Consider the following 15,289-nt stretch of genomic DNA (forward strand, 5'->3'; position numbering starts at 1 on the left):
TCCTGGCCTCCATCCAAAGATACACATACCTCATGAAGAAGAGGTCTCCCTGCCACCCCCTCATCTCTCCACGCCCACTCCCCCCCCCAACACCATGCTAAGTATTATCTTTCAGATTCACAGTGTCCTGTTCCTTGTCTTATCTCCCTCCTTCAAGTCATCTAACTGCATTTCCCTCTGAGCAATGGCCAAACCCTACCCTTGGTCTTCAGGCCCTGCACTTTCAGGGAAGCATCTTTTACTATGGGAACAACCGTTCATGTTATTAAAATTCATAGGTAAGAACAACTTTGGAAAAGCTCCTGGGCGCTGCAGATGCCAGGTTTGAAGTGAGACCAGTGTCTGCAGTAATGTCATGGCCTTTCTTTAAGAGGCTTTTTCAGAGGGGACCAGATGCCCAGAATGGCTTTGATGTTCAGAGACTGGATTTGGTGTTTAATGGTTTGAGGCTGAAATGAAATGCTGTTTGTTAACTTTAGTTACATGCTGAACGTTCTTCAACATGAGGCACTTATCCTTTTTTGAGCATAGGAAAAGATGATTCATTTGGACCTTGTTATTTCAAAATTTGGAGTCACGTGGTCTGGAATCAACTCATGCATTAGCTTAACAAACAAGAAAACAAACCAGGGCTTCCCTGGTGGCGCAGTGGTTGAGAGTCCGCCTGCTGATGCAGGGGACATGGGTTCGTGCCCCGGTCTGGGAAGATCCCATATGCCGTGGAGCGGCTGGACCCGTGAGCCATGGCCGCTGAGCCTGCGCGTCCGGAGCCTGTGCTCCGCAACGGGAGAGGCCACAACAGTGAGAGGCCCGCGTACCGCAAAAAAAAAAAAGAAAAAGAAAACAAACCAGAATGAATGAATGAATAAATAAATAAAGTTTTGCTGGGGGAAATGAGGTTCATAAGAGATTTTTAGCTGAGCTGTTTAGCCTACAAAATTCATCTTCTGGTGCACTTCTCTCAATGTTTACATCCATTTGTGTAGAATAGATAGGAATTACAAATATTCTCACATGAATGAAAATGAATCAATATCTGTTCTGGGTATTTTATTCTGTTTCTATTTTTATGTTACGTGAACCTGTAGTATTTAGTGGTGAATTCGCCTGCCCATAATAAAGCCCGATTAGCATAAGGCTTATTTTCTCACATGACAAAGGGTCCAGAGTTGGGAAGTCTCAGGCTGCCACAGCTGCTGTCAACTGCCTTCCATCTTTTTGGTCCTTCATCACCAGCCTGTGGCTTTCATCCTCATGTTTACCACATGCCCCTGCAAAGGGGCAGAGAAAATGTACCAATCCCAACTCTACAATTTGCTGAGTTGTGGTAAGTGTACACACCACCCCATAACCATTGCTCCAATAAAGAGGACCTCCCACCACCCAGCGGGTCCCCCATGCTCCTCCCAGTTCGTTCCCACCCCCACTGCGTAGACCAACACCACTCGGCTTCCCATCATTATCCTTCGATTTGCCTGTTCTAGGCATCCGAGCTGATGGAATCAGAGTTCATCGGGTTCAAGCCGGTTGTTCTGTTACTTCTTTTCTGCCTTTTCTACTTTTTTGTTTTTCTTCTGATTCTTTTTTCTTCTTTTATTTTGGGTTCACCAAGTATTCTTTTTTTCACTACTAGACTTCATTTTTTGAGTAGTTTCAGGTTTACAAAAGAATTGAGTTGAAGGTACAGAGAGCTCCCATATAACCTCTCAACACTTTACAGTTTCCTGTTATTACGATTTGGCTTTGGTGAGGTACATAGGGTAAAATGACGAGCCAACATGGACACATTATTATTAACTAAAGTCCATAGCTTACATTAGGGTTCACTCTTTGTATTGTACATTCTATGGGTTTTGAAAAATGTATCCACCAGTGCAGTATCACACAGAATAGTTTCCTGCCCTAAAACCCCCAAGGCTCCACCTGTTCACCTCTTCCCCCTTTCCCCAAAACCCTGGCAACCACTGATCTCTCACTGTCTCCCTAGTCTTACCTTTTCTAGCATGTCATACATTTGGAATCATATAGCATGTAGCATATGCAGATCGGCTTAGCAGTATGCATTTAAGGTTCCTCCATGTCTTTTCACGGCTCAATAGCTCATTTCTTTTTTGGTTCGAATAACATTCCACTGTCTGCATGCACCACCATTTATTTACCCACTTACCTACCGGAGGATATTTTGGGTGCTTCCAAGTTTTGGCAATTATCAATAAAATTACTATAAACATCCATGTGTTTGTGTGGACGTAAGTTTATAATTCATTCGTGTGAATACCTAATAGTGTGATTACTGTATATTATAAGAATATGTTTAGTGTTTTAAGAAATTACCAAACTGTCCTCCAAGATGGCCGAACCATTTTGCATTCCCGTCAGCAACGAATGAGAGTTCCTGCTGCTCCACATCCTCCTCAACATTTGGTGTTGTCAGTGTTCTGGATTCGGGCCATTCTAATAGGTGTGTAGTGGCATCTCATCTTTGTTTTAATTTGCCTTCCCTGATGGCATGATGTGGAACATCTTTTTATATGCTTATTTTTCATCTGTGTATCTTCTTTGGTAAGGTGTCTGTTAAGGTCTTTTGCCCATTTTAAAATTGGGTTGTTTTCTTATTGTTGAGTTTTAAGAGTTCCTTTGTATATTTTGGGTACCAGTCCTTTATCAAAAATTTTTTTGCAAAGATTTTCTCCCAGTCTGTGGCTTATCTTTTCATTCTCTTAATGGGTTTTAGTTGCCCCACACCTTGCAAATTGCGAGTGTGCTGAGGAGAAAGTATGAATAAACATAGATCTCACCCAAAGTGGCTTCCTTCTTTGAAGGGTTAAATCCCTCCAGTTTCTGTCTGATTCTGGTCACTACCCAGTGTCTTCAAATAGTTGTTTTTTATATTTTGTCCAGAATTAAAAATTTCCTTTTTACCAGAAACAGATCTTATATTTGTCCTTTTTGAAGGATCCTCCAGATAGCCCACCAAGCAGTTTTAAAAAATATCCCATTGGCTAAAATTGGACAACGTGACCGTCTCTAGACTGACCACTGGGAGGGTCCTTAGAGAACAGGCCTGTGAGTGGGTGTGGATGGGGGAGGGGTCAGTCAACCAAGAGTGTCTGCCTCGTTGCCATTTAAAACATTCTCTAATTCAGACTTCTCATATTTTCCAGACCCACTTTCCTTCCTCACCCAGCAAGACAAACACATGCTCCTAGATTTCATCTAAATAACTGGGGTTTGACACAGTAGTTTTAGATTAAAATTGAAGATGAACCCATTAGTTTTGTGTGACCTTGGTGTGTAGATTCTTGAAGATGATCATATGTCTTCATAAGCTCGAAGTTTTGAGGGCCCTGGATCCTCATAACAATTTTCTGGACATTGAGGCTTGGATATCAGTATAAACAGAAGTGTAATTGCTGACAGCAGCATACACAGCAGCGGCTGTTTTCTGGAACAAATAACTCGGTACTTGCCCCATGGACCTGCCTGCTTCCCCTGCCCATCCCGGTGTCCATGAAGCAGATCCAGAGGTTCAGAGTAGCCCTAGGACCCAGATTTTGTCATCTAACCCTAGGATGTAGCTTTTATCCTCATTTTGAGAAGAGAAGTTGAGTTTCAGAGAGCTTTTCTATCATAGAAACAGAGCTAAGAGTAGTCATACTTGTTCAAGTTCATCTTATGTGCCCAACATTGTGCTAGAATACTATCTGTCCCTTCTGTTGACCTCTGGTTTGAGGGATGTGACCTCATGAACACACAGGAGGTACTATTTAATGATGACATTTGACTAAAAATAAGAATCAGGCTTTGAAATTTAAATAAATTAGATCAGATAAATGGCAATCCAGGAAGCTACACTTCAACTTATTCAAGTTTGCACCAACTGGGCAGGTGGTTGGCTGCATGAAACAGAAATCTGATTACAGTGGAGGAACCAAATAGAGATTTATTGTCTTCCATGACAGGAAGTCCAGAAGTTGACAGTCCAAGGCTGGGGCTCTGAATTCTTGATGCTCTTAGCATCCTGGATCCCTTCAACCTTCCTGCTTTTATCCCAATATGTGACTTTCAGCTTCCTGTTCATGATGCCTGCTACACCTTCTTTGTGGCAAAATTCTACAAATTCCACTTAGCTTGGCTTAAAAATATATTTCCATGACCTCATCAGAATAAGATTTGGGTTAGCTGTGCCCCTGCAAGCAGGAACTGTGGTTGCAGGTCCATGGATGTGTTGGCAGGGCCAGGACCCAAAGTGGACGGCCCAGGAGAAGGATGAAGATGAGGATGTGATCAGAGGCTTGGGGCCACAACATCTACATGGTGAGCCAGTGGTTCTCATGCTTGTGCATCAGAATCCTCAGGAGGGCTTGCCCAAACCCAGATGGCTGGGCCTAAGCCCTGGAGTTTCTGTTTCAGGAGGTCTGGGCTGGGCCCAGGAGTCTGCCTCTCTGACAAGTCCAAGGTGACAAATGGTGTTTACAGAGAGAAGACGTGACACTGATGCTGCTGGTCTTGAGGGCTCCTTTCCACAAACTTGAGCGGGTCAGTGGACCTCTATGGGGGGCCAGGGAAGGAGCTGGTTCGGTGTGAGGTCTCAATGAGGCCATTCTGCTGCCCGGCTGGGTCCTTTTCCAGCACAGCCATGCTGGGGGAGTGTGTGCGCCCCTTGTCTCTGGGATCTGGTCAAAGGCAGATTCTGATTCGGGAGGCACAGGGTGGGGGCAGAGATGCTGCATTCTAACCAGCCCCCAGGTGAGGATGCTGGTCTGGGACCTCATGTTGGAGGGACAAGGCAGCTGCTTGGCTAGCAGATCCCTTCCTCTCTCTCTGCCTGTTTCCGATCCCAGCTGCCTCTCACTTGGCCAGAGGTGGCAAGGCATGAACAGTCTGGGGCAGGGTGTCGACATTTTTGTCACTTCTCCTGAGCTCTGGGGACTGACTCATTTAAATGACATTCTCAACTCTCTGGAAAGATGCAGGGCCAGAAATGGAAATGGCGGCAAATATTTTCTGGGAAACAGGAAGCCAAATATATATTTTTTCAACCATTATTTTCCCCTGATTTAGAGATTGCTTAACTCCCCATGAAATACGACTTTGAGATTACAGGATAAAATACAAAAATGATGTCCAAGCTCCAGACCATAGGAAAACAGCAGAAGAGCAAACACTGTGAGAAAACAGAGTCCTAGTTTCCCTGTAGCATATTTCAAGTGCTGGATTTGCATGTTATCAGCAGTGTGTATTTATCCTGGTTGTGGTAGGACCAGCTGGAGTTTTAAATATGCACCATGGACCATGCTGCCAGGATTCTCCCCTGCATCTGTTGACTCCGAATTCTTCAGTGGCCAGCTGGCCATCAGGAGCATAAAAGTGACGTCCAGTTCCAAGGAGGAAGCATCCTTCCTCGTTGCCTGTGGAACGTGAGATAAGTCTGTCCCCTTTCCTGGGGGGTCCTTTAAGGGACTCCGGAAGGCTGGGTCTTGCTAAATGCCCCCAAAGTCCCATCCAAAGGAGAAAAAATCTCTAAAGAGAAGCCTTTGCCAGTGCTTCTCTGGGATCTGGCTTCAGAATTATTCCCAGTCTGAAAAGCATTCCCAGTGGTTTGGGTATGGGTGAATGCTTCCCCCTCCTTTGGTGGGTGGGCTGGGTCTGGGTGCAGGTGAGTGGGGTCAGGTACTCCCAGCAGGAAGCCACTCCCTTCCCCTCTTCCCACAGAGCTAGACGGAACCCAGGCACCCCCAGGCCCGTGGGTGGAAGTGGGATTTCTGAGTGATGAACTCAAATGTTGGCAGCCCCTTACCCCAGAGCAGAGCTCCCTCCCCACAGCTGCTCTCTGTGACTCCTTCACTCCCCCGGGGGGCCCATCTGCCCAAGTTCCAGATGTTCTCAGTCTGTTCACTCGCGAGCTGCCAAACCATCCTGCAGGCCTGTTCTCAGACCCCCGAGGTCTGTAGTAGCTGGTCTGCAACCCTGGTTGATGAAAATAGGCCGTGTACCTGCACCAGCATCTGTGAGTCACTGGAAAATGTCAATAATAAAAAGACAACTAACCCAATTAAGACACAGGTAAAGAATCTGAATAGGCATTCAACTAAAGAAGACATACAAATGGCCAATAAGCACATGAAAAGATGTTCAACATCATTAGCCACCAGGCAAATGTAAATCAAACCACACTGAGAAACCAGTTCACTCTCACTAGGATGGCTAGAATAAAAAGACTATTCTGTCCTCCATTTAACTGTCTTGGCGCCCTTGTGAAAATTAATTGACTAAAATTAAATACAAAAAGTTTTATTTTTGAGCGTCTTTTCATGTGCTTATTGGCCATTTGTATATCTTCAAAGGGTTTATTTTTGGACTCTCAATTCTGTGCCATTGATTTATGTCTTTCCTTATGCCAGAACCACACTGTTTTGATTACTGCAGCTTTGTAGTAAATTTTGAAATCAAGAAGTGTGAATCCTTCTGTCTTGTTTCTCTTTTCCAAGATTATTTTGGTTATTCAGAGTCCCTTGAATTTCCATGTGAATTTTAGGATCGGCATGAAAATTTCTGTAGAGAAATCAGCAGATATTTTAATAGAGATTGCACTGAATCTGTAGATGAATTTTGGGAATTTTTCCACCTTAACCATATTAAATCTTCCAATCCATAAACATAGGATGCCTTTTCATTTATTTAGGTCTTTTAAAATTTCTTTCAACATTGTTTGCAGTTTTCAGAGTTTACAGTTTGCACTTCTGTTAAATTTATTCCTAAGTATTTCATTCTTTTTTAATGCTATCGTAAACGGAATTGTTTTCTAATTTCATTTTCAATTTGTGCATTGTTAAAATGCAAGTGATTTTTATGTATTGATTTTGTAACCTGTAACGCTGAACTTGTTTATTAGTTCTTATAGTTTTTGAATAGTTTTCTTAGGATTTTCCATATACAAACAAGACAATATCATGAATAAAGAGATAATTTTATTTCTTCCTTTCCATTCTGGATGCCTTTTATTTGACTTCCATGTGGACCTGCCCCGGCTAGAATCTAGCTCGAATCTCCAGCACACTGCTGAGTGATGTGGTGGGAGTAGGCACTTTTGTCTGGTTTCTGATCTTAGGGGCAAAGCTTCCGGTCTTTCATCATCAAATATGGTATCACATGTGGGGTTTGGGTAGATGCAACATATTTTCTTTTTATAAAGAATGGGCCAATAAAGTACTGTTAATTTTCACCTCACTTCTTTCTTCAAGTCTGGCTGAGAGTAAATATTTAGTGAAGCCTGCGTTCTGCTACAGTGGCAGACTGTTGTTTATTGAGTAACATTTGCTCACCAGGCATTTAATTTCCACTATTAGATTCATATGTTGCTGCATCACCACAGAGACTTAATTTTTGTGTCTATATTTTAACACTGTTATGGCTTATAAGCATAATGTTTTTATCTTTTAAATGTCTTTCTTCTTAATATCTAAATTATTATACTTAACATCCAGGTTAAATATAATATTGATGTATTTATTAGTCAAGTACTAATAGTGATTATACAGTTTTTACTCTTCTTTGTACGCGGGCCTCTCACTGTTGTGGCCTCTCCCATTGTGGGGCACAGGCTCCGGACGCGCAGGCTCAGTGGCCATGGCTCATGGGCCTAGCCGCTCCGCGGCATGTGGGATCTTCCCGGACCGGGGCACGAACCCATGTCCCCTGCATCGGCGGGCGGACTCTCACCAACTGCACCACCAGGGAAGTCCCAGTTTTTACTCTTCTTAAGGTTTCCCTTCTAGATTCTGATGGCGGTTTTCACAACAATTACCTTGAAAACAATAATGGTTGCAAGACGGTGTTCTTGGAATCCTAGAAGGGACACTCATATGCCCCCACCAATGACTTCTCTGAGGTCATTACTTGGCTCTATGTGTAGACAAGCGCCGTCCAATAGCAATTTCTGCGATGATCAAGTGTTTTCTCGGTAATGTTCAATTTGTAGTCACGAGCCTGTGGGGTACTTGACATGTGGCTAGTGCGACTGAGAAACCGAATTTCTAACTTTAATGCAATGAGTTTTAGTTTAAATAAACACAGGTGATTATGGCTATTGCATTGGACAGGGTATGCACCCCTCTCCACCCTGTCCTGTGTCCTCAGGTGCTAGTGACAGGCTTTTCCACCCCGGGGGGGGCCTGGGGCTCTTATCACCAGCAACAATTGGGAGTCAGTCCCCACTTCTCACAGTCCTGAAGCCCTGAGCACCTGGAATTGTGCATTTCCACACATCGGTTTTCTCCTTCCCCACGGGAGACGCTTAAGTTCTAAGTCAGAGCAGGGACAGCTGCCCACCTGCTCTGGAGAGAAACACTGCCAAGCAGGGTCTTCATCAGGGGACCTAGGGGTTAACAAGTCTACGAGCAGGTGTTCATGTTAGAACTAGAAAGTTCTTTTTTACGTCTCTTAAGAAAAAAGCTTCTTGCCACACTTGATAAAGCTCTTTGGCTAAGGGTGAATCAGCTAGAACCCATCCGTGAAGTGACCCAGCCTGGTGGCGGCCAGACCTGACGCTTGAACGTCCCTCAACTCCTTTAAGGGCTGGCACGGGCTCAGAGGGCCCCGCCCTTCGTTTATGGCTTTGTCTCGCCAGTAGTCCTGAAATCCTTTGGAAATGCTGAACAAAGGGTGTGGCTGGTCCGGTCCCCTTTCCCGTCTCACGCGCCCACCTCTGAGGTCTCTGCAGGGGCGAGTTCCAGCCGGTGTCTGGAGGCCCCGCCCCGCCCCGGGCCCGTTGCACCGAGACAGCCTCTCCAGGGCGGCCAGAGTCGTGACCCCTGACTCAGCTCTGCAGCCAGTGGGATGTCAGGCCAGCGCCTGCCCCGTCCCCACCCTGGGCTGCGCGGCTCTCCGATCTGGGGGTCTTTCCTTCCTCCTCTTGGAGGGGCAGTCGCTCCCACTCCGGGGACCCTCAGACCTCGGTGTCCCTTTTCGTGGGGTACCGAGGGGCAGCGGGATATTCAGGAGGCTCTGCGCCCGCGGGCAGGCGTCAGGGAGTGCAGGGGACCACAGTGCCTCCCCCCTTTCGCTTTCGGAGTGTCCCCGCCCCGCCCCCTTGGTCACTGCGGTCAGTCTGTCCGCCGGCAGGTGCTTGTCTTCCGCAGGTGAAGACACCACACTCTCCTGTTCTTTCGCAAGTCCTGGGCTCTGCTGGGCGTGGGGGCCCGATCCGCGGGTAAGACGAGGGGTCCGCGTGTCCTGCCCTGGGAGAGGCCTCTGGGTCCCCACACCCCAACCCTTTTAGCGCAAGTTCGAGTTCACCAACGTCTTTGGTTTCGTTTAGAGTTCAACAGCGCCGCCGCCTGGCGCGTCTCAGTAAGTGACCGCGGCGGAGGATGGCGCAGGGTGTTAAAAAAAAAAAAAAAAGTTTGCCCCTCACCGTTCTGCTTTGGACCCACCCCTCCGCATTCCTGATCCGAGAGTGAGCGGATGAGATCGCGAAAGTGACAGATTCCAGTCTCCTCCCAGAGCTCCCCACCCCGCGCGTGCCCAGGACAGCCCCTCGTCTATGTCTTTTGCCGTCCAATTGGCATTTATGTGCTCCTCTGGGTCAATCTGATTGCTCAGCCAAAGGGAAAAATCCTCAAAAGACAGACCCCCCCTGCAAGGGCACACCACGGGTCCCTTTGGGGGTGCTAGTTGCACTGTCCCTCTGCGATGCTTTTAGAACTCAGACCAAACAGGCTAAACTCGCTCGCCCCTACAGGGCTCGGCGGGAATTCGCCTGCCACCACTTCCGAAGGGTGGCAAGACCTTGCCGCCCTGACAGTGTCCCCACGACTTTCTCACGCGATGAGATGAGCTCTGGCCGTGGCAGCTGGCGCTCAGGGGCTCGTGGGTCCCCACTTGGGGACCGGGTGTTAGGCCAGTCCTCCTCCTGTGAGCGTGGTCTCCTTAGCCACGCCCGCTGTCTCCAAGCACCTCCTTCTCCGGAGCTAGGCGCCCTGGCCGGGGAGGGTGTGGCTCGCTCTCCTTGCGCTCGTGTTTTGGGGAAAGCCACGCCCTAGGCAGCCCCTCCCAAAACCCTCTGGGTGGCGGGCACCTCCTCCCGCAGCCCTGCAGGTCCTGGGCGCTACGTCCCCACCTCTCATTCCAAGCCTTCCTCGCCCAGTCTCCTCTTCCCAGAGCTCCGCAATCCAGCCTTTTCCTTGAAATAGGTGGTAACAACACTTTGATGAAGGAAAAGAAAGAGGACCGGAGATTAAGGAGGGCTGCGGGTTAAGCCCCTTGTAGGGCTGCACGCGTGGGGCGGGTCCTGTCGCCGCGCTGACAGAGGTGCTGTCCTCCCGGGAGCCTGCGCTGCTGGCCCCGCCCGAGGACCTCCCAGCCGGGGCCGAGTTTACTCATCCCCGCGAGGTGATCCCGGGCGCGAGGGCGGGCGCAGGGCGCCCGGAGAACCCAGTAATCCGAGAATGCAGCATCAGCCCTTCCCACCAGGCACTTCCTTCCTTTTCCCGAACGTCCAGGGAGGGGGGCCGCGCACTTATAAACTCGGGCCCTGGCCCGCCCGCCTGTCAGAGGCTGCCTCGCCGGGGCTGCGCGACGCAGCCGGACGCGCCTAGTCCGGGACCGACGCGAGCGGCTGTCGCCGGCGGCGCCCTGCGCCTCTCAGCCCCGGCCGGGCCCCTGCGCGCGGCGTGCGGACACTATGCTCCGCGTCCTGCTCCTCGGCATGTTGGCCCCCGCCGGCCTGGGGCTCCCGGCGCCCCCGGAGCCGCAGCCCCTCGGCAGCCAGTGCGTCGAGCACGACTGCTTCGCGCTCTTCCGGGGTCCCGCGACTTTCCTCGCCGCCAGCCGGGTCTGCGAGCAGCTGCGGGGCCACCTGATGACCGTGCGCTCCTCGGTTGCAGCGGATGTCATCTCCCTGCTACTGAGTGGCGACGGCGGCGATGGCCCGCGGCTCTGGATCGGCCTGCAGCTCCCGCCCGGCTGCGGCGACCCGGGGCACCACGAGCCCTTGCGCGGCTTCCAGTGGGTTACGGGCGACAACCGCACCAGCTACAGCAGGTGGGCGCGGCATCACGACGACGGGACGCCCCTCTGCGGTCCGCTGTGCGTCGCCGTCTCGGCGGCCGGGGCTCTGGCACCGGGAGAGCCGGCCTGGGAGGAGCTGCAGTGCGGCGCGGAGGCCGACGGCTTCCTCTGCGAGTTCAACTTCGCCGCCTCCTGCCGGCCGCTGGTTGTGGAGCCCGGCGCCGCGGCGGCCGCCGGCGTCTCCGTCACCTACAGCACCCCGTTCGGGGCCCGCGGCGCGGACTTCCAAGCGCTGCCGCTGGGCAGCTCGGCCGCCGTGATGCCCCTCGGGGTGAAGCTGGAGTGCGCGGTGCCGCCCGCTGAGGCCGAGGCGCGCTGGGGCCGGGAGGCGCCGGGCGCCTGGGCCTGCAGCGTGGAGGGCGGCGGCTGCGAGCACGCGTGCAACGAGACCGCCGGGGCGTCGAGCTGCCTCTGCCCCGCCGACACCGCCCTGCAGGCGGACGGCCGCTCCTGTGCGGTGCCGGCCGAGCACCCGTGCCACCAACTCTGCGAGCACTTCTGCGTCCCCGGCTTCCCCGACGCGCCCACCAACTACACGTGCATGTGCGCGACGGGCTACCGGCTGGCTGCGGACCAGCACCGGTGTGAGGACGTGGATGACTGCACGCAGGTGCCCAGTCCGTGCCCGCAGAGCTGTGTCAACACGAAGGGCGGCTTCCAGTGCCACTGCTTCTCCGGCTTCGACCTGGTGGACGGCGAGTGCGTGGAGACTGTGGACCCGTGCTTCGGCACTAACTGCGAGTACCAGTGCCAGCCCATGGGCAGAACTGACTACCTCTGCATCTGCGCCGAGGGCTTCGTGCCCATCCCCCACGCCCCGCACAGGTGCCAGATGTTCTGCAACCAGACTTCGTGCCCGGCCGACTGTGACCCCAACAACCTGGCGATCTGCCGGTGCCCCGAGGGCTACATCCTGGACGAGGGCTCCGTGTGCACGGACATCAACGAGTGCAACAACGGCTACTGCCCTGGCGAGTGCCGCAACCTCCCCGGCACCTACGAGTGCATCTGCGGGCCCGACACGGCCCTCTTCGGCCAGGCTGGCACCGACTGTGACCCCATCAAGGTGAGCGGCCGCGACCAGGGCGGCGACGAGGAGGACGGCGGCTCTGGGGCGCTCCCGGGCAGCCCGACTCCCGGCGCCACCCCTCGCCCCTCGCCCCCGCCCGCGGGGCCTCTGCATTCGGGTGTGCTCGTCGGCATCTCCATCGCGAGCCTGTCTCTGGTCGTGGCGCTTTTGGCGCTCCTCTGCCACCTGCGCAAGAAGCCAGGCACCTCGCGGGCGGAGCTGGAGTACAAGTGCGGGGTCCCCTCCAAGGAGGTGGTGCTGCAGCACGTGAAGACCGAGCGGACGCCTCAGAAACTCTGAGGGACCTCCCTCCCTGGCCCAGGTGTTGGGTGGCCTTTTCCTCCCTCCTGGGCCTTATTGCTCCTCCCCTCTCCAGCCTTTCTCTCCCACTACCCCAGAGCACCTTGGCTGGCGTCAGAACTGGAGAAGACGCTCGCTCCTCTTCTCTCGCTGCTTCTACACTTGGCTGTGGGGGCGGGGGGGGCGCGTTGGAAGAAGTATGGCCCCAGCCATTTCTATGTCATCGGACAAGTGGGCAGAGTTGGCAGTTATATAGTGACAAGATTGCGAAGTGTCCGATGCCCTCACCGAGGGGCACAGGAGGGGTGAGTGTTCTTGGTTGGTAGCCTTGGGGCAGACTTCATCCCAGTGGACTAAGTGAAGTGTAATTGAGTCATAGATAATGACCAGGATATTTATTTTGTAAGTATTTTTTGTTCTTCGGCTTCTTTCCCTTACCCTTGTGTCTCCAGCACTCACTTTGTATCTCTCCCTCCTTTCTCCCTTCCCCTCTCTCCCCTTCCCTGTCTATGTATTTATGTGCTCCCACCTGTCCTGGGGCCCTTATACTATCTTTTCCAGCCCTCTTGCATTTATGAAGCCAAGCGGCATTTCAGCCCTTTCATTTCTCCCAATTTACCCCTCCCAGGAACTCGGCCAACCCACCTGAGCCACCCTACCTGTATTGGACCCTACTTCTGCCCTTAGCTGTCTGCCTGGGCAGAACTGTTGTGTGAAACAGAAACAAAAACACTAGAAATAAGAATGCTTGGGAATTTGTTCTTTCAGCAGGTTTGCTAATTTGTCCTGAAATTTCAGGCCTCCACAGCAATATCATTTTAACAAAGGTTAAGATGTGAAGGGCATTTGTTAGACTAATGTTGCTGGACTATCACAGGAATTCAACGCAAGGAGATTTTCATTTTTATTTTTAAACAATGAACCTCCGTTTTATTGTTGTTGTTGTTTTGATTTGGACTGAAAAGTAGTCATTGTTGTTAAGCTTCTTATGCAGTGTCTTTTCCCATTATTATTATTCCTATTATTACTGAGTTATTTTTGACAATGTTGAAAATGTTTGTTCACATGGTCGCTCTAAACTGAGAGAAGATGGAAGCACCTCCCGGGAGACAGTGTAAGAAAGTTTTGAGCTGCAGGATTCATGCCAATGACCATTTGGACTCTTACCGTTCGTGTCATTTGTAGGCCCAAATAAAACCAGCTCTACTGGTGTCTTGAATTTGGGAGCTTGGGGATGCAGCCTGGAGCATGGCCAATTAGGGCCTCACCTTGATCAGGCCCTCGAGAAGTTCTCCCAGTTCGGAGGGGCCTTCTAAGCCCAGCCATTTGGAACGTGGTCCAGGGACAAGAAGCTGGAGCTGCCCCTGCCAGCTGGTTAGAAATGCAGACACTCAGGCTCCATCCCACCTACTGCACAAGAATCTGCATTTTAATGAGATCAGCAGGGGGTTGTCTGCTTCGTATATTTGAGGAGAGCTGTCCCAGACAGCTTCCAACATTCTGGAATAGATTAAATATGGATGAGTAATAAGTAGCAGGCCGAGTCAGGCCCTATATTCTCAAGAAACTGAGGAATTTTCCTTTTATAGCTTTGCTTTCTGGTAGAAAAGCCTAGGTACCCACCTTTAGACATTGCCACACAGGGTCTTTGGTTCAAGTAAGCTAGGAATGAAATGCTTCGTGCTTCTGTGTATGGAAAAAAGCGTATCATGTAAATGTATCTTTTGTAATGCAAAGGTTTTCCTCTACCGTTTTGTAAACTCAGCACATTTGTACATAGTTATTTATTTATTGGAGATAAACTAGAACACAGGCAAAACTCCTGCTTATGACATCGCAAGTGGAAAATAAACAAATAACAGTGCTCTTGGGTTTTGTGTCTGTTCACCTCTCTCCCCCAGCCCCCTCATTTTATGTTATTAAACCAGGCTCATGGACAATGTGGATGCCAAGAGGTGCCTTTAAAGGCTGCGCCCCCACCCCGTCACTAGCTCCGTCTGCTCCAGGCTCCATCTCTGACTTTCAAAGACCTTTCCAGTGGAGATTGTTTTCACTGTAGAAGGACTTCATGTTATGTCTGTGTGCACAAATATTTATTTTTTCCTTCTGTAACCATAACAACTTCATACACAGGACTTACGCCTAAGTGTTTTAAAATATATTATAGGATTATTTGTTGGGACGAGTTAAACAGTCCTTCTTGGGGCATCTCTTAGAATCTTGGCTGTGTCCCTCTGTGAATGCTTTGGCATTATCTGCTCTCAGAGATATGCAAACACAAAAGTCAGTCTGTGGCTCAGAGACCAAGGTCTCATGCAGCATTAAATCATCCTCATTTCTCTTGGCGAGAGGAAACACTGTCTTTTTAATAACACATTTCCTGGGCCCCTTTTCCTGGGATGGTGAAACTGGCTGAATTTTATATGCAGTGTTCTGAAAGTTTTCAGAAAGCAAAAGTTGGAAGAAAATTGAATTCAGTCAACTATCCAAATATTTTTATACATTTGGATCATGCCGAATTTCTCAGTTTTAATCTGAGTAGTTGCCGTCGTGAAGATGCAGTTGGAGATGTCAACGTCCATCCTGGATGAAGGAGACGGCTTTGGGGTGTGTGTGGAGTGGGTGATAGGTGAGGGGTGCCTTTCCGAGATGGCCAGTGCAGCAGTGTTGCCCTCAGGACTCGGAAGGCTAGCGGAAAACCAGATTCAATAAGAGGTGTGTGTGAAGGAAGAACTCGATGAGTGGGAGAAAAGCAGGTGCAGATGAATCATGCTGGGGGTTGAGAGGGGAGAGTGATACCTTGCCAGTCATCCTCACCACCTGCCCTTCCACTTTTCAAAAGGGTCTGCT

General features: G+C 50.3%; 1 protein-coding gene across 1 annotated transcript; it reads left to right on the top strand.

Moving 5' to 3' along the window:
- Positions 1–10,487: 10,487 nt before the first annotated feature.
- On the top strand, positions 10,488–14,303 carry THBD (thrombomodulin). The gene has a single exon (XM_004270427.4). It carries the CDS (start codon positions 10,685–10,687, stop codon positions 12,437–12,439), a length of 1,755 nt encoding a protein of 584 aa, XP_004270475.1. The 5' UTR covers positions 10,488–10,684; the 3' UTR covers positions 12,440–14,303.
- Positions 14,304–15,289: the final 986 nt, after the last annotated feature.

This window comes from Orcinus orca, chromosome 16, assembly GCF_937001465.1.
Source record: "Orcinus orca chromosome 16, mOrcOrc1.1, whole genome shotgun sequence".
In the NCBI taxonomy this organism is placed as follows: Eukaryota; Metazoa; Chordata; class Mammalia; order Artiodactyla; family Delphinidae; genus Orcinus; species Orcinus orca.